Here is a 20,571-nt window from a genome sequence, read left to right on the forward strand (position 1 = left end):
GTTATGTAATTTACTTAAATACTTTTTTATGGTAGGTAAAATTTTATAGCTAAAAAATAGTTGTGTTTTAGTTTGAATTTTCTTTCTAGTTATATGACTTTGTTTATCGTTTTATAGTATAAAAAATCAATAAGCTGGTTAATTAACCATTTTATTTATGATCGGTTACATTGAGAAAAAAAATTGACTTTGTAAAATGATTAACGAATCCTTTCTATAAGACTAAAATAACAAACTACTTTGCATTAATATATTAAACGTAGTTGTTAGTTTCTGGGTAAGTTTAAAAAATAGTATTTTTGTTAACAAACTTTACACTTACTAATATAACTTATGCGTCTAACATTTACAAAGAAATTAACTGAAAATTGCACAAAAAACAAAACTGACCGAGAACAACACCTTTTAAAATACATTCTCTATTTTTACCCATTAAAACAAAAATACAGACAACTTAGTAGTCTTTTTATTTAGACACAGAGGTATTGAGTTCAGTTTTAATACTATAAATTTGACTTTTTTTTCATATTATAATTAATAGTAAACTATGTTTTTTTATACTCTTTACCCTTGAAAGTTTTTAATCTTTAAAAAACGTAGTAAAAGAAAATAGGTATACTTGCTTGCCAGTATAGTAAACCAATAAATCAAGGTTTTTTTTTGTATGACTGTATTCAAAGTATGGTAATAGTTAGAAAGGTTTAAGTTTGTTTAGCAGTAACTAAATTATATAAAAGGACAGTCTTAAACTATTAAAGTAAAAAAAAGGACAACAATAAACAGTAAAAAATAGTTTGTAATGTGTACTGTAATAAAAACTGTCTTAAAGTTAAAGACTTTGAAAAATAAAACTTAAATAAAAAAATTTAATTATATTATTTTATCTTTTGAAAAACAGTTTTTTAATTTGTAATTACAAAACTAGTTTTCGTAAACAGATTCAAATTTATAGAACTAATAAGCAGCCTAAAATTCAGCAAAAAAAAATTGTAAACATTAAAAATTAACAAACACTGCTTAAACTAAATTATTGCTAGTCGGAATTAACAATCAGTTAAAATTTTATAATAATTTCATTGGTCTCAACACCGAAATCCTTGAATTTCTTCAGTTATATTTTTTCTAACTTAGCTTAGAAGAATACTGAGCTAAAATTATTTTAACAAATTCAAACAAACAAAAACAGTTATATATAGCTTGATAGCTATCACTAGTTTAATTTCATTTCTGTCAAGTATATACCTAGATAAATTTCTTTGAATAGTTTAGTTTTGGTACTAGTTTTAACTAAGAAATTTAAACACAAGTCACTCATTTAAAAAAGGTTTATTAAATAGCTTCGTTTAGTGCATCCTCAAAATAAATAACTAGTAATATTGTCGTGTAAGTTTAGTTGTAAGCTATAATTTTGAAATGTCTTGCAAAAAAATAGTTACGTCATAAAGTAAAAAATTACATAAATAAATAATATGTAATATATTAAATGAATAACAAAAAAGTAACCTTTATACATACTTTTATACTTAATGAAGTAACTATTTTTTCGTAGACATTTCAAAAATATTGTTTATAACTAAATTTACACTATAATATTATCATTATCACGAATTTAATTATTAAATGTTTTTAAAATTAGTGACTTATGTATAAATTTATTAATACTAAAACAATAAAAAAAAGTTTCTATTGAAAACAGTAACTATATATTATATAATTTTCTAGATTTTATTACAAAACTAACTTGTTGTCAAACTAATTTTAATTGCGTTTTAATAACTAAACTTTCTTAAGCCCCCTTATCTTAAAAACGATTCAAGAAATGCTGAAACAAAATAAGAGTTATAAGATTTTTATTTTAAAAGTTGAAGCTGTTTAACTAAGCTTTTGAAAAACTATATTTTGTTGAAATAAAGTTTAGTGTTTAGTATGTATGTAAAGGTAAACTACTAAAATAAAAACACATTAAATGGCCAAGAAAAAATAATTTTTGAGCCAATTTAGTCTACCATGTAAAAAATTTCCCAGTAAGCTCTTGCAGCATGTATAAATTTCTTGAATAATTTGCAAAGATACCAATTACTTAATTTTAGCAAACAACTAATATAATTAAAAGTGTTCCAATTTATTTAAAGTTTGCTACCAAAAAGTGAAATATGAATTACATGAAGACTTTTATGATATATATGCTTTAAGTATTTGAACTGTTATTTTTATTTTCTTCATGTTAGGACCACATAAATGTACTCTGTTAAGTCAATTTTTAGTTTTGTATAAAGATGTCTTTGATTTTATTAAAAAAAAACTACTATCATTTTACCTATATAGTTTATAAATCAGCACATCTTTTTAAACAAAAATAAGAAGTTATTAGTTTAGTTTATTAGTTATAAGTTATAATTTAGATTTTATCGATAGTATGTATTTTTTTTCCATTTAAGCCAGGGTTTCCCAAAATTTTTTTTAAATGGCCCCCTTAAAAGAAATTAAAAAAGTTATGGCCCCCATCAACAAGATTACTCAAAAAAACATTAAAAGTACATATTTTTTTTTTGCTCTTCATCAACAACTCTAGAATATCTAGTGTAAGATACAAATTAAGACCTCATGGCCCCCTGTGGCTCCTTAGCTGTACATGCCTCCCCCATCTTTGGCCGCTGAGTATCTGTCATGGCCCACTTTTGAAAACCCTGATCTAAGCTTATCTATTTTTAAATGGTAAAAAAGCATCAAAAACAAATATTTTTCACTAAAAATAAAAGCATCTTTAAAACTCCACCCTGAATAACAATAATTCGCATATTTACTAAATATAAATTGTTTATTAATCAGTTAAACACCAAAATAACTTTTAAGCAAAACTAACAACCTTTTGTTTAGCCAATTATCCACAGCTTTGTTTTTACAATATTTAATTAAAAATCCAAAATGATTACACAGTTCTGAATCTAATATCAAAGCACTAATATACATAAAAATATTTTTCCATACGATTGTTTCTCTAATCTATCAACATAATGCAAGTATAACTTTTAATTAACATACAATCATATGTATTAAGTACAAAATAAATAAGAACTTATACTATCTTAACTGAAAAGTTGTAGATGGTAAAAAAAACCAGAAACATGCAAAAATAACTAATTTTATGTTATAACATTACATATCTCTATATTCTATAGGTTTTTATTGATACATAACCAATATCTTCCACAAATGAACAGTTTCCCAAACAGGCTGTATAGCCCCTTACTTATAAAAAAAATTGCTTTAAAATAAGAGAAATTTGTATAACTTAAGGGCATAGGGGGGGGGGGGGTAAACACCCTTTTTTGGTTTTTGATCTTATTTTATATAGTTTTTACTAAGCTACAAGATGCTTTTTACAGATTTAAAAAATTCAAAATAATTTTTGAGATATAGCCGGTCAAAGTTGGAGGCAACAATAAGATCCTTATGGGAGGCGCAAACTAAAACAGCAAATAACTAGAAATCACTAAAAATCTATCTCCTCCTACAGTTTTTGAGATAACTACCTCAAATTTTTAGGAAATGTTCCTTGCAGTATTTAGAAAATTCTGTCAGAACAGAATTTCAAAAAAATTATTAAAAAAAAAATTTATAATAAAAAAACAAAAAAAAAACTGTTTTTTTTGTTTATTTTTTATATAATTTTTTTATTTTGAATTTTTTTTCAATTCCTTCCGATAGAATTTTCTAAATGTATCAAGGAACACTTCCTAAAAGTTTGAGGTAGTTATCTCAAAAAATGTAGGAGAAGATAGATTTTAAGTGAAATAGTCTATTTTTGCTGTTTTAGTTTCAGCCTCCCATAAGGAACCTATTGTTGGCTCCGACTTTGACCGGCTATATCTCAAAAGTTGTTTTGAATTTTTTAAATCTGTAAAAAGCATCTTGTAGCTTAGTAAAAACTTTATAAAATAAGATCAAAAACCAAAAAAGGGTGTTTACCCCCTATGCCCTTAATTCAGTAATAAAAAATACAGTATTTGATTACAGTATGGACATTTCTGTAGTAATCAGTCAATTGTACATAAAGTATTGTACTTGTAATATTTGCATAAATATATTTGTTAAGAGTATTCTATTAACACAAAAGGTCTTGACGTAATATTTTCTTGAGACAATACTAATAATAGTTTTATCTACAAATTGACTTCAACGTTTCACCCAAAATTAGGATCCTCAGCTCTGCAAAGTAAATGATCACAAAGTACAAATCAATAAACAGTGCAAAACATTTGATATAATCAAATTTATAAAAGTTTATAAAAATCAGTATGATAAATTAAGATTATTGTTAAAGTAAAGTAAAGTAAAAAAAGAAGTTTTTGCAGTAAGTATCTAAAATTATATACAACATATTAATACTTTTAGGTATAAAGTACATTGGTTATTTTAGGTTTTTTTTTTTTTTTTTTACTGTAACAATAATGTTTTAGGCCATAGGGGAGGGTCCAACATTTTTTTTTACAAAAATTAACTTTGGCTTTTATATGAAAGCTTTAAGTACAAACTACAAGTTAGTTTTTACAGAATTCAAAAATATCATTTAACTTTTGAGATATTTAATTTTTTGTAAAAATTTTCCAATAATCACGTATGGACCGCAAATTTTTTGGGGTCAATTTTCTCGGAAATTTTAAATTTCACTAAAAATCTATCTCTTCCTTCATTTTTCAAGCAATATTCTTATTTTCAGGAAACGTTCCTTATAATAAAACAAAAAAACGTTACTTTAGAATTTAAGTAATTTTAAAAAATAAAAATTTTATCACAAAAATTAAAAAAAAAGTGTTTTTTTTTCAAAAAAAAAAAATTTTACAAAAAAATTTTTATATTCCAAAGTAACGTTTTTTTGTTATTATATAAAGATTAGACTGTGAAAGTTTGAAGAAGATTGCTTGAAAAATGTAGGAGGAGATAGATTTTAAATGAAATAGTCTTTTTCCGCTGTTTTAGTTTTCCCTTCCCATAGGGAACCTATTATGCGGCCCACTTTGATTGATAATATCTCAAAAAATAATTTGAATTTTTTAAAACGATAAAAAGCATCTTAAAGCTTAGAAAAAACTCTATAAAATAAGATCAATTTGTAAAACACATTGTTTACCCCCCTATGGCCTTAATTATCATATTGATTTTAATAAATTTGATTATATTAATTGTTTTGCACTGTTTATTGAGTTATTCATTGTCATCATTTATTTTTACTTTGCAGACCTAAGGATCCCAGTTTTGTAAATAAAATTTTTATTACTTTTTTTAAAATATAAGTACTACTGGGAATATGAGGGGATGTCCAGCATTAAGAAAAAAATAAATTATAATAAAGTTAATTATAATAAACGGTAAAAAGTAGCTGCCTGCTTAAGTATTTATGTAAAAAATAAGACATATTTTCAAAAAGAAAGTGTTTTACCCACTTCCCCCCATACACCCTTAATAAATATAAAATAAACAAATGAAAATTGGCTTGATGTAGCAACCTTTTGCGTACAAATTTTTTAAACTTATGAAAAAATATTTTTTCATAAATTTATTTATTAGTTTTTGTTTAATAACTTTCCAAAATTATCAATCATTTGTAATCAAACAATTTTTTTAAACAAATCTAGATAAGTTTTCTTAAAAAAACCAGATCTGGGCAACATGTTGCATACTCTGAGGTTACATTAGTTCATACAATCATGGTTTCTACACACAAAAGCTACTCAGTATAACTCAAGCTAGTATGATTTTTTTTTAAAACTATTTTTTTTTGTAAAACTCAGCCTGGTTTAATTATTTTTCTTAAAAAACAGCATATTTTTATGACTTAAATTTTTGATTTATTTAATGTTATGTTTTTATGAAGGCAATTTGTTATATATTGCTATCTTAAGGTACTTAATCTTGATTAGTAGTGTTTTTTTTTATTAACTTTTGCTAACTCCTGACTTTTATGCCCTTAAGAGAATCATCCTAATTATATGGTTGTTTTCACAGTTACTATTAACACCTTGTTTTTCAATTTACCATTAAAGCTAAAATGCAAAAATATAGCTAAAAGCTTATTTCAGGTGTGGAGTTTTCAAAGAACAGAATGCTTGAGAATCTTGTACTTTGATACTTTTAGAAAAAAACTGAATTTTTATCTAAAATCATTGAAGAATCAGGAATAATGACTTGATATATTTGTTTAAAGTTTAAATTTTTGTATATTTCTCCAACGGTTTTAATACCTTTTTGGTAATAATTCTAAACTATGAAGTTAACTGTTTCAATAATCTAATGAACAAATAGCAGCAATATTTTTTATTAGTAATTTTTTCAAAATGTATAATATAAATAGTTTTTTCTCAAAGTTTTGATTTTTATTATTATGAAATTAGCTTGAAACATTATTTACAAGCAAATAGAGTGAAGCTTGATTACAAACAATTGTTTTTCACATTAATCCATTAATAGAGTTGTAAGCTTTTATGTTTTTCTCTCTCTATGTTAAAAAAATTTTTAATTTTTTTTTTTTTAACTTGACATTATATAGAAGAAAATAAAAAAAAGTTGAATTTGTTACTGCTATAAACAGAGTTGCTAAAAAACCTGGAATTTGACAATTTAGGCCAAAAAAACCTAGAATTAAAATAAAACCACTACAAAACCTTGTAAAAAAAAAGAAAGTTCATGTAATTAATGAAGTTTTGATTTGACACAAATAATCTATCATATAGATAAACTTATTTGGTTATTGTTGAATTTTTCATATAAAAAAACATAATTTAAGTAGCTTTACAGTTTCTTAATGTTCTTATACTATTTAAAACACTTTTCCACCTTTTACTCAATTTTATACTAAAAATAGGCCCAAAACTTGTACCTCAAACCTGGAAAAATTTAGAAAACCTGGAAGAAATTTCTCAAAAACATTTGATTTAGCAGCTGTGTAAATAAATACATTTTGCAAAGTAAATAGAATAATATCCTAACAACTTCAAGTTAAAAAAATTAACTTCAACTCATGCTTAAAATTAAACTAAACCTTTTTTTTAAGCTTTACAACTAAAACCAACCACAATGTCCGACCTGAGCAAGCTTCTGGACCAGCACTTTGCCCGATTCGAAGACAAGATCAGCGCCATCGTGAGCAAGGAGGTCAGCAGGAGTATAGAGGGGTTGAGCGGTAAGTTTGACAGGATGGCGGTAGACGTGAGGCAGGTTAAAAACTCACTGTCATGCGTTTCAAAAGGTGCGGTGAGGAACATGGGAAATGGTGGGGAGTTGATGTCAGACGAGGATCTGATCGGGAGGCTGTATGACATCGAGGCGGTGAAGTTTGGGGACTTCACGCTGAAGTCAGGCATCCAGTCTCCAATTTACATTGATCTGCGCGTGAGTTTGTTTGTATGAAAAGTTTATGAAGTATAAAAATAATTTGAAAAATTAATATGCAAAACAATTTTTTAATTTGATAAGATGTTTTAACAATATATGATAAAATGTATCTAGTTATAATTCATTAGTTTTTTAATTAATCTTATTTTACTGCAGTAAATATAATATTTTTTAGTTAAACAGAGTTGCAACACACTCAGGATAAACTCAGGACAGATTGAAATAAGAAAATAAACTCAGGCTGACTCAGGACAGTTCGCTTTTTTAATAAAATTCCAGGATAGTTCTTTAATTTTGTGAAAATCTTAAACCAATTTCTTATGGATCTTATCTGTGATTTAGTTGTTCTAGTTCCAATATTTTGTTATTTGGTAATAAATTTTGTTAAAGAACTTGTTTTTTTTTGATACTAAAAATTTCACATACTTTTTTCAGCTTTTTAAAAAGCTTAAAATAGAAATTTGGATGACTCAGGACAGTTTAAGATCACTCAGTACAGTTTTTTGACTTAAGAGTGTTAACCTTGATTAAAGAAAAACATTTTAGTATTCCATTGATGAATTCAATACATAGTTTTTGTTTCGTCTTAAATATGTTTATGAGCTTGCTTCTAACCTTAATGTATGATACATAATTAACCTTCATTTAACTTATATTCTTTAAATAAATAAAATATATAAAATTACATATACGAATAATAATACCAAGCTTAGCTTTTTAGATATTTCTAATATTAATTAATTTTGTGTTTATCAAGTTATAGACTTTAAAATGATTTCATTGGGCATAGGGGTGGAGTCCACCTTGATTTTTACAAGTTGATATTGTTTTATAGGGTTTTATCTGAGCTATCACACATTTTTAACCGCTTAAAAAAATTCATAGTAACTTTTGAGATACAAGCAATCAAAGTTAATTACCTCAATAGGTTCATGTTCGGTGTTTTAGTTCTGCTAGTTTAAAGTTCACTGATGAAGGACTGTTGTCCAAAATTAATTTGAACAAAATGTTGCAATAAACTTGTAGATTTTTAAACCATTGTTTATTTATTTTTTGTAACTACTGATGCAGGGGAAAAATCACTAGTAAAAACAATTGACTGTGTCCTGGTCCGATTTGCAAATTGTATATAAATCTTGTCTAGGTTCCTAATGAAAGGCACAAACCAAAAACGTAAAAAAAAAACTATTTCATTAAAAATCTATTTTTTCCTTCATTTTTTAACCAATCTTCTTTAAATTTTCACCAAAAGTACATTATTAAATTTTGATAAGATTTATTGCAGGAATTTTTTTAATTTTGAAAAATAAAGTTTTTTTTAAAAAAACCATCTATTTTTTTGTTTTTTTGTCTAAAATTTTTGTTTTTTAATACTTTAAAGCCGCAATATTCAAAATATTTTAAACTATGAAAGGAACATTTCCTAAATGTTTTAGGTCTCTAGCTCAAAAAATGAAGGAGAAGATAGATTTTTAGTGATTTTTTCAATTTCCAAAAAAATTGACCCCAAAAAATTTGCAGTCCGTACGTTTGTATTGGAATTTTTTTGCAAAAATTACGGATTTTTTAGTTCTATAAAGACTGGCTTGTAGTTTGTACTTAAAGCTTTTATATAAAAGCGAATGTTATTTTTCCTAAAAAAAATGCTGGACCCTTCCCTATGCCCTTAAACATCTAGCCTTCATTAGTTTAAGTTGAGTGCTTTAAAATGTATAAAAAGTTTTTTGGTTGACTACTTACCAAAGAAAATTTACTTATCTGTTTAATTTTGTTTGCTTCTCTACTGTACATTATTACCTTTTTTTTTGTATTAGATACTATTCACAACTTACTCTGTTGTAAGGTTTAACTACATAATTTTGTTTTATAGCATTATCATTTAGCTTTGAAAATCCTAAAGTTTTTTTGATAATGTTTTGATTAAATAAAAAAGTTCAAGAAAGTTGTTGTTTTCGAGCAATATTTGGTAAACAATTTTTATAAAAGTAATAGTCTATAACGAGCTATATTTTTTGTGGCTTTAATTTCTAACATTTAAGTGTTGTTTACGATCTACTTGGAACTGCTATAATTTTTGCAACATTAAAAAGAGAAAATTTTAGATAAAAACATTTAAAACTACCTTCAAAATATTCCAAATCACCCTGCTTGCTCATCCTAACAACTAATTCTAACAGCATGCAAACTTCAACAGGTGATCATCTCCTACACTGACGTGATGAAGGCGGTTTCGGAGAAGATTTGGAAGGTGTGCCAGCAGAACAACATCAAGTTCGACCAGGTGTGCGGGGTCCCGTACACCGCGTTGCCCATAGCAACGTTCATATCAACGGAGCACGACGTGCCCATGGTGATCAAGCGGAAGGAGGCGAAGAATTACGGCACCAAGAAGATGATCGAGGGCATCTACAAGCAAGGTGAAGTTTTAATGCAAAGTTTAAGATTTAAAAATGAAATAAAAGTTGTTGCAAATAGGTAAAAGTATAAAGTTCGAGCACCAGGATAGCTTTTGAGTTGTGTGCTTACAGTTTTATTTTATTTGTTTTTGATGAAATTTTTTGATTATTATATAAACAAAGTGAAGTTTCTGTGTATGTAAATAAAAAAAAATATTAGACCCCTACTAAAGCTAAAAAGTTATAAATTTTCTTGCAGATAGACTAAATGAAAAAAATCTCCAACACTAATATTACACTAACTTAAAAGTATAAACAATTTTTTTTAATTATAATTTATTATTACTGGAGAATCTGTCTGAATGTTGCTATATAGAATATCGTTACAAGTTATTTTTATAATAATTTAGAGCTAGCTAAAACCTTAAATTTTAAATATTTAATTTAATAGTTAGTAGCCTAACTATTGAAAAAGTTATTAATATTTTCTATTATACTTAGTTTTATACTTGATCTAAGTTTTATGTATAAACCTGATCTATCTTTAACTTGATATTAAAAAAATCAATAATTTTAAAATACTTAATTTTAATTTCAAAAAGAAATCTAGTTTCTGTTCATAAACCAGTATTTAATCTCTTAAGATTTTTATAATGCTCATTTATGTATCTGTAGCAAGCTAATAAACAAAAAATATCATTAAGTACTAAGTTTTGTATATACAGTATTTACAGGGTAAAATAGGCGAAATATCAATTTTTGCCACTTCAAATTTTTTCAAATTCTAAATTTATTTTTTTAAATTCAAGAATCTTTTTATAGAATAGACCATTTAATTGTGAATTTCAATTCTTTCTTAATAGTTATGTGGTTTTTAACGCAGTTTTTGTCACGTAAAAATGCTTAAAACTTTCTGAACTTTTATTAGTAATTAGAGAATTTTTTTGTTTGTTTTTTAGTAGATGTTATTAACTTCCTTACCAGTAATGCACTTTTCAATTGACGCGTCTAAAGATTATTTGCTAAGAGGTAAATATATTTATTATTCAGAGGGGAGTATCATAAAGTTAGTGTATCAGTATTTATGTTGTTGAAGTCATTAAAATAAAATTTTACAAGTTTGCTAGCACTCTGAAATTAAATTGTTAAACATGTCTGTAGCAGACAATAGTTCAAGTTTTAGAATTTCATTATCAATATCTTAAGTTTTTTTATGATTTTCCATCTGCCATATCTAATTAAATAAATTAGAACTCATTAAATAATGTACTAAATAGTTTTATTAGTAAACTACGCAGTTTCAACTTATCTAATATGTTATGTCGTTTCATTTAGTTAAAAGTTAAACTGGGGACCAGTAAAGGTTAGGATAAGTGTCAGTCTATATATCAAAGAATATCAGTCTAAAATTCCAAAATCTTGCTTATGAAGCCCGTATATATTTTATAGTATTTGTTCTACTGTACATATATAAAAAATCGGTAACAAAATTCTACGTTCTTACTATCTGCAGGGTTCCCACCTCGCTAAAAAAAATTTGAAAAAAAGTAATTAAATTAAAATCTTAAATAAAAAAATTGTTTATTTGCAGCTTTCTGCTGAGTTTAGATTGAAAATATGCATTTATAAGAATATTCGCTACTCATTGAAATTCGTGTGCAATGTGCGTACTTACACTGGCTTAAGCCACTAATTCGGATTTTTCTAAAGACGGTCACTTTTTTGAGTAAAATTATTTTTCCTGTAGGCACTTTTTAATTTATCTGTTACTAATATTTAGTTTATGTGTACTAACTTTTCAAGCTAAGTTCTTTTAAATTTTTAAAACATAACCAAGTCCACTGCAACACTTAATTACATGTTAACTATTTCTAGCATTGAAAAAAAAAATCAAAGAAAAAATAAAATCCCCCAACAGGAGACGAGTGCCTGATCATAGAGGACGTGGTTTCCACGGGGTCCAGCGTCATGGAAACGGCCCAGTGCCTGATGAACCATGGAATGAAGGTCAACCACGCCATCGTCATGCTTGATCGCGCACACGGAGGTTTGAATTTGTTTTCATTTTAATTTAGTTAATAAATTAAGTATTTAGTTAAGTTAGTTAATTAATTTTTGATGGTTTTGAAGTTTTTAGAAAATGGTTTCTTGCACGGTTTTTTAAGTAAATGGAAAAACGTGCTTATGTTGGTACGAGTTTATAGTACAAAATTATACAGTAGTTTTCATTTTGTTAAACTAATAAGTGTATTAAACCGGTTTTTATACAATACTATCATTTTAATTTGAAATTTAAGTTTACCTTTAAATTTCTAAAGTCTAATTTTATTACTTCTATAGATATATTAAAGCACTGTTTTGTTTGATTAATGTTTTTATACGTTTTTGATTGGTTCAAGTTTTTAAAAAAATTATCACATTTATAAATTTTATTTATTTTTGTCATTTCTAAAGTTTTAAGTAAAAGCATATAAAGCTAGAATTAATTTTATAGATTTGTCTTTAAGATTTTAAGGGGGGGGGGGTGAAACTCTTTTTTTTTTTCAAAAATTAAATTTGGCTTTTATATGATAGCTTTAAGTACAAACTACAAGTTAGTTTTTATAAAATTCAAAAATATCATTTAACTTTTGAGTTATTTAATTTTTTGTAAAAAGTTTCCGATACAAATGTATCGACCGTAAATTTTTCGGGGTCAGTTTTCTTCAAAATTTTTTAAATCACTAAAAATCTATCTCCTCCTTCCTTTTTCAAGCAATCTTCTTCAAATTTTCAGGAAATGTTCCTTATACTAAAAGAAAAAAAAAAGGTTATATATGTATTTAAAAAAATTAAAATAATAAAAAAAAGTCTTTTTTTTTTCATTTTTTTTAAATTCAAAAGTAACATTTTTTTTGTTATTGTATAAAGATTAGACTGTGAAAGTTTGAAGAAGATTGCTTCAAAAATGTTGGAGAAAATAGATTTTTAAATAAAATAGTCTTTTTTTGCTGTTTTAGTTTTCCCTTCCCATAGGGAACCTATTAGGCGGCTCGACTTTGACTGGTCATATCTCAATAAATAATTTGATTTTTTTTTAACGATAAAAAGCATCTTGAAGCTTAGAATAAACTCTTTGAAATAAGATCAACTTGTAAAAAACATGACTAACCCCCCCTATGGCCTTAATTATTTAATAAAATATTTTTCTTTTAACTATGATTTTCGTTAAAGTTATAGCATTTAAAAAATTTCAAGTTTCATAGAAAAAAAAATTCAGGTGTTTTGAAATGTTTTCTATAAGTATTATTGAGAAAATATTGTTTGAGAAATAGCATACACTTTTATTAAAAAAAATCATTTAGTTTTATTTCTTTTGGAGTAAAGCAATATCATTAATGTTAGTGTTCATTCAGAATCAATCCAGTTTGGATGACCTCAAGCAATTTAACCAATGTTGCATGATGAGCTCATGTTAATATTTATTTAGTTGTTTCATAACTGCACACTTTTTGTGGTTTGTTCAGACACTGAAATGACGGATAGTTTTTGAATGCAGCAATTACGCACAAAGTTTACCTCACACTGAAATTTTCACTTGGTTTTACTTCTTCTGGAGTATAAGATATCACCGATGATATTATTGATTAAAATCAAACATTTAAGACAAGCTCATGTTAATGTTTAATATTTATATTTCTTGTTCTTTCATTTCATAACTGCATATAGTTATTTTTTGTGGTTTGTGCAAACTTTGACTTAATCGAGACTTTTGAACGCAGCAAGTATGTACAAAAATTGCCTCAAAAAAAATGTTTAGAGGTTTCACGTAGTCTGTGTCTATCCAATCATTCCAAATTTGCACAAAAGTTTATTCAGTGGAGCGTTGAAAATGATGTAACGTTTTATGTAATTTTTGTTGTTACTGTAATGTTTGTATAAGCAGAAAAACTGAAATGAGTTGTTGTACAGTTTTAAATAAATCATTAAACTGAATGAGTTACAATGTAGACATATTTTTGTAGCAAACTAAATTTGAAGCAACAAGTTTCATACATTGATTTGCCTAAAATCAACATTTTATTTTTTATAAAATAATCATATAAAAAAAATACAACGAAAAATATAAGTAAAAAAAAATATGTATATTTAAGTTATTTCATAGACGTGCATAAAAAGGTTTCATTAACTATTTTTCTATCATAAACTAAATTGTTTTTTGTGTTCAATAATTTTTAAGTTTAAAAGTAAATTTTATGTGTAATGTTTTTCATAGCAAACATTAAATACTTAAAATAATATTTAATGAAATAAAACTGCTACTTTTTTCATATTGCTGAGTATTTCGAGAAGTTTTAAGTCTTAAGTAAATAATAATAAAACACAGTCAATAAATCCTAGTAAAAAACCAAATTATCTTTTATTCTAGTCGTATCGATAAAATTTAGCATAAATCAAAGTCTTGCACTGATAATTTTTTTTAATGGTCCATTTGATATTTTAATGTTTCTATTGAGAGTTTTTTTAACAGGCAAGGATAAGTTGAAAAAAGAGGGAATAAACCTGACAAACGTTTTCAGTTTACCACAAGTTTTGGATGTCTTGCTCAAAATTAACAAAATTACTTCATCTCAACACAAATCCGTTAGTACACTTTGTGATAGTTTTATATTATTTTTTTAAGTATATTACAAATTTCTATAATAATTTCTTTAGTTTTATGTTTCATAATATATGCTAAAATTAAACAATTTCAAATCTTGTGTGATGTTTTTACATACTTGTAAAATTTTTAAATTTTAAAAATATTTAAGTTGCTGGTTGTTTAAATAAAATTACCAACAAGTTAACTATACAATTAAAAAATACTTTTTTTTAATAGTTTTTACAATGCAAAAATGAAATACTTGAAACAAATTACATAACACTTTTGTCAAAAGGAGTGTATTTTTGATCAATATGGTTATCACATTAAGATTGTGCAATGTAATATTATCTGCTTAAATACAAATTAAACTCCTTCTAACTATGCTTACAACACAAAAATAGTTGAGAAGTTAACTTAGTAGTAATGTTATTTTAAATTGTTTCTATATGGTTAAATAAAGTATGTTTACAACAATAACAGTAATGTTTCTTCTCACAGGTCAACGAGTTTATAAAAGCAAACCAAATCGCAAATGATGACTTCAAAATATTTTCCAAATCTTCAAGTGGCGCTGGAGGTAAATAGATTATTTAATCAAATACACATTTAATGAATCTTTTTGGTAAATTTGTAGGACAAAAAGTTTGTAAACATTTATTTGTAAGAAATAAATCCATAAATGTGTAAAAAACAGTTACTTAGTTTTATTGAAAGCCACGTGTTTAAATAAATATATACATATACAGTTTATTGAAAGTATCTGAATTCAAAAATAAACAGTACATACGTTTCATACAAGTTTTAGCAGCTATGGATTACAAGCAATTTTAATGCTTGTATGAAAAATATTTACTGTTTTTATTGAACTCAAATACTTTCAATAAACTATTTAAAAGCCCTTCAAGTGGGCTCTGTTGAAGGTGATTTAGTTTATCTAGTTATATTGTTTTTAATATATGTATATGTTTTTTAATGTAGAATCATTCATTTCCTCTAAACACTAATCCATTTTGTAATGGGTAATTTTCTGTCTGTTTTTATAACAAAAACTTTTGTATGTCATAAAAAATTATAACTTTATTTGCGAAATGGAAAAAAAATCTTACTGCAAGTTTATTTTAAATGTAATTTACTAAAGTTGAGTCTGTGTTAAAGCATATCTTAATACTCTTAAATTAGAAAATCCTGTCACGAACCTAAATACATCACGTTTAGAAACTTATTATTTTCAAAATTTTCTCTCGTTTAAATCAATGCACTTTTTATTTCAACTGATAAAAAATAGTAGTAGCACAAAGTAAGTATTATAGTTAGATTAGTATATAATAAATATAATAAGTTGTAATATGACATAAAAAGTTTAGAGCAAGTTTCTTAATCCTTGAGTTAATTATTTGAACACTTACCACGAATTCAAATTACTACAGAAATAAAAACTATCGAGTTTCTTCTAACTGAGGATCTTTTTAAATTTTTATTTTAAATTTAGTAAAAAATTAATTTATAAATAATTTTGTCAAGCAATAAGTTTGTAGTTAAAATAAAATTATTAAAAAATAGTAGTACGTTATTTTCACAACAGATGCGAGTTATGGCGGGAAAGTGAGAGACCTGTCGTTCGAATCTCGCGCGCAAACTTGCACCAATCCTATTGGCGCGAAATTGATGCGCATCATTGCGCAGAAGAAGACCAATTTGTGCCTGAGCGCCGACGTGACTACGCCCACCGAACTTCTGGAGCTTGCCGACAGTCTCGGTAAATTATTTGCTCTTTTAGTTAACATTACAAAAGTATTGATATTTACAAGATGCTTATTTTAATAGAATTATGAGCTCCCTAAACTACTTAAACATTTTTGACTCTATTAAGTATTATTTGTGCAAGTTTTTGAAAATCAGTTTATTCATTTATCTCTCAAAAGGACCATACATATGTTGTGCGAAGACATATAACAAACTTGGACCTTCAAAAACCTGGAAAAAAATCAGAAAACTTTTGACAGCCCCGATTAACAAAAGTGGTTTTATCTCACTACCAGGTCCATACATAATGATAACATCATAATAGAATTATTTCTCCTCCAGTAGTTGAGATCTCTCTATTTGTTTTTTTAAAACCAAAACATATAATAATAATAATAATAATAATAGAAATATGAGCTCCCTAAACTACTTAAACATTTTTGAGAAGCTTATGCCAACTCTATTAAGTATTATTAGTGCAAGTTTTTGAAAATCAGTTTAGTTCATTATTTCTTTTCACCAGGACCATACGTGTACTGTATTAAGACATATAACAAACTCGTGCCTTCAAGAACCCGGAAAAAATCAGAAAATTTTTGACACCCCTGATTTACAAAAGTATTTGTTATTGTAAATATAAGTCACAGTTTTAATTTTTTTACCTCTCAAAAGGACCGTACATATGCTGCATGAAGACACACGTGGACACGCTGGACCGGTTCGACGTGTCGCTGATGGTGAGGCTGCAGCAGCTGGCCGCCAAGCACGATTTCGTCGTCTTCGAGGATCGCAAGTTTGCCGACATCGGCAACACCGTCAAGTCGCAACTGTCCGGTTCGTTTGGTTATCCTGTTAAAAAAATTTATACTGAAAAAAATCATCGTCATGTTTCAACTGTCCGGTTTGTAAAATTGCTATGTTGAAATTTGAAGAATTAATGGAATGTTTGTTCAAAACTGCGTTTTGTTTGTCTATTATTTTGTAACATTTTTTCAAAATTAGTTTTAGTTTTCACAGTTTTGTAAACAGCCCTTGAAACATTAGTTAAAATAAAAGTTAAAAGTTCTTTTGGCAATTTTACTAAAACTTTTTGCTAACGTTGCGAACTTCTTATACAAAAAAACATTTTAATGTATACAAAAAAAATCTATTTGAAATTATTCTTATTATTATATTAAAAATATTGGTGGTAGTTTAAATATATATATGTTTTTAATTTTTATTCACAAATCAAATGTTACTACTACTACCACTTCAAAGCTAAAAAATGTGTACACCTAATAGTTTATAATTTTCATACTATTCACATCATTAATTATAATACAATCTCTTGTTTAACAACAGCTGAAAATATAGATAGTATTTTTACACCCACATATTTATTTATAATATTCAGGCGGAATATACAAGATAGCTGAGTGGGCGGACCTGGTCAACTGCCACAGCTTGCCCGGGCCACAAATAGTCACCGGACTGCAGCAGGCCGCCAAGTCTTCCAACTCACAGATGGGACTTTTGTTGATCGGGCAAATGTCCTCGCAGGTTTTTTTTAATGTTGAATTGATGCTAGGGCTGCGATGTCGTGATTGTGAATCAAAAAACTTAACATTAATTAACTGAAGTGTTTCTAGTTTTCAAATTAACTAGCTACAACTGACTATTACATGTACATACTTTGGTTGCAATTTTTTAACTGAAAATTTATGAAGGTAAAGTTCTACCTAATGGAATAAATTAAAATTAAGCTAAGGATTGAAAATAGATTTATGAGCAGCATAGCATGATTAACAATTTATCAACCAGATGAGCATTATTAAGTATTAGCAATTATTATTTTTTATAGACCAGTCAGTTAGTCATGCATATGTTTTAAAAGTAATATTAGATAATTTACCTCCTAAAACTAAATTTAATATACGTAAATTGTTATTTTACAATTAATATTGTATGTGTAGGTGATAAAAAGATAATAACTACAAAGTTTTTACTTAAAGATAAAAATTTATATGTTTAAAAAACTTTTATAGCACATAAAACCTACTAAATATCAAGCATGTTCACTTGAATTAAAATATTTAAACAATGAGCTTAAAATATTGTTTTTGGTACAGGGAAACCTGTTAGATGTGAAATACACCCAGCAAACCGTAGACATGGCAAATTTGCCCGAAAACAAGGATTTTGTCGTCGGTTTTATCAGTCAAGGAAGAATTTCACAAAATCCAGCTCACATTCATTTTACACCAGGTACAGATTTCAATATTTGAACATGTTTCAAATATTTATAAGTAGTAAAAAAATTATGTTTATACAAACTGAGAAATTGAACTTAATGCAATCCTAGCAGCTGACAGTATTTATGGAATTTTTTAAAGAAACTTTGATTATAAAGTATTAACATTTTCAATAATAATTTTTGTGTATAAATTTATTTTTGTAATGCAAGACTATTTCAAAACTTATGATTGAACATATTTTGATTAATTTATCAATATAGTTTTAGCATGTTATTTTTTTAATTTACTAATATAATTATTGTCTACCAAAATTACAAACTAGTTTTTCATTAATTCAAAGTATTTAACCCAAAAAAAATATTTAAATGTTTAAATTTATAATGTCTTTAAAAATTTATACTTAATTAATTTTCTTACTACAACTTACTTAACAATAAGTTCTGTTTGCACAAAATGTCTTCAATGAGCATTTATTTTTTATATTTATCACAATTGGATCACTTCATTAAAGTAAATACTCTATTATAAAATGTTTTCTTTTTATTAAAAGTATTATATTATTAATTTAAACATATAATTTATTTAACAATTTTCCATGGCAACAGGAGTGAAACTGGTGCCGGGTTCGGACAATTTGGGCCAGCGCTACACCACCCCGTATGACGTCATAGTGGACAAGCAGTCTGACGTCATAATAGTCGGAAGGGGGATACTGGAGGCGGGAAACCGAGTTGAAGCTTGCGTGAGGTTCAGGGACGCGGCGTGGCACGCGTACCTGCAGAAAATCAGGAAGTAAAAATAATCAGGAGGTAAAAATATCAGGTAGTAAAAATAATCAGGTGCACTTTTATTATCAGGTGGTTAAAAATAATTTTGTTAGTGAAGGGTGGTAATGTAAATTCTAAAATTAGCTTCCTAAATTTAAAATTCCCAATTTTGAGCATTTTTGATTTTAGAGCTTAAACATCCTTTTCTAACAAATATAATTATGAAAGCCTAGAAGAAAAAAAGTGCATCTAGTTAAAAGTTTTACTACTGCAAAAATGCCACTATTTAAATACAACCACCTTTCCATTTGTGTTTTGATATAAACTTTGTTAGAAAATGTTTTAAAATTTACCTAATCAATGGTGTTTATTTCAATAAGTTTTACTTACATTATGTTTAGAATTTAATCAAAATAAAGATAGACTTATGTTTTCATTACACATTTACTTTACTTTGAACTATGAGCATTCACATATATACATTACTTTGCTATGTTGTACTTTATTCAAAAATTGTTGTTAATGTACGAAATTAAAAGTGCCTTAACGACTTTATTAATAAAAGAATTAAACGAACTTTGTTTTAAATGTTATTAGTTGATATTTAATTTTAAATCAGAGTAATGTAGAAATTCATAATATTACAGGACTGATATTTTTATATAAAATCTGTGATAATTGAGTTCATCGTTGCAACCTTATAAAATAACTCGGTCAGTTTGTGGTCAGCTTTCGTAACAGTCTGCAATTGAATGCAGCAAAAATTTCAAGTATGTTTCGTAACATATCTGGAATTTATTTGCATAAAAATTTCCTTTGATTAAAAATTAAAACAGGTTTATGTAATTTTTTAAGGTCAAAAAACTAATAGTTTTTAGAAGCGTTTGAGCAAAGATAAAATAAGTTTTTACAATCAAATGTGAAATTACGCTTACAATGTACAAATGTCGATTTCTGTAATTTTTTGTTCAAAAGTTTATTTAAAACTTGGTTTTGGGAAAAGTGAAAACTTTCTAAATTTAACAAAATAGGAAAAGTTATTTTAAATGTGATAACATATATCAAAATACTTTGGAAAATAATCATTAATATTATTTTATCAAAATAAGTATTGATATTATTTTATAAAAACAATTTCAACATAAGATTAAGTAATATATATAATCATGCTAGATTTATGTAATTTTCTGCAACTTAGTTTTCAAAACTAGAAATGAATCTTCACAAAAAGGGTTACATTTTAAACTATGTTCTTATTAGTGGCAAGATATCTAGAGTAACATATATAAAAAAATTAAAGCGCTTGTAGACTTAATTAATCGGATTATGATAGTTAAGAAAAGAAATATTTATTAAAAAAGCATTTAAGAAACTACTATATTTTAAAACTTTTTTTTTTTGCCATATCT

General features: G+C 26.3%; 1 protein-coding gene across 2 annotated transcripts; it reads left to right on the forward strand.

Moving 5' to 3' along the window:
* The first annotated feature begins 7,053 nt into the window (after positions 1 to 7,053).
* LOC145833819 (uridine 5'-monophosphate synthase-like) lies at positions 7,054 to 19,732 on the forward strand. Of its 2 annotated transcripts, XM_082941012.1 has the most exons (11): positions 7,054 to 7,180; positions 7,247 to 7,389; positions 9,587 to 9,809; positions 11,707 to 11,835; positions 14,299 to 14,411; positions 14,914 to 14,992; positions 15,998 to 16,171; positions 16,831 to 16,992; positions 17,555 to 17,700; positions 18,270 to 18,405; positions 19,001 to 19,732. In XM_082941012.1, exons 1-11 carry the CDS (start codon positions 7,075 to 7,077, stop codon positions 19,189 to 19,191), a joined length of 1,602 nt encoding a protein of 533 aa, XP_082797138.1. In that variant the 5' UTR covers positions 7,054 to 7,074; the 3' UTR covers positions 19,192 to 19,732. The 2 variants fall into 2 exon arrangements, with proteins under 2 accessions (XP_082797138.1, XP_082797137.1); XM_082941011.1 differs by having other exon boundaries at positions 7,055 to 7,389.
* The last annotated feature ends 839 nt before the right edge of the window (positions 19,733 to 20,571 follow it).

Source organism: Thalia democratica, chromosome 4, assembly GCF_965202585.1.
Source record: "Thalia democratica chromosome 4, ktThaDemo2.hap1.1, whole genome shotgun sequence".
NCBI classification, from domain to species: domain Eukaryota; kingdom Metazoa; phylum Chordata; class Thaliacea; order Salpida; family Salpidae; genus Thalia; species Thalia democratica.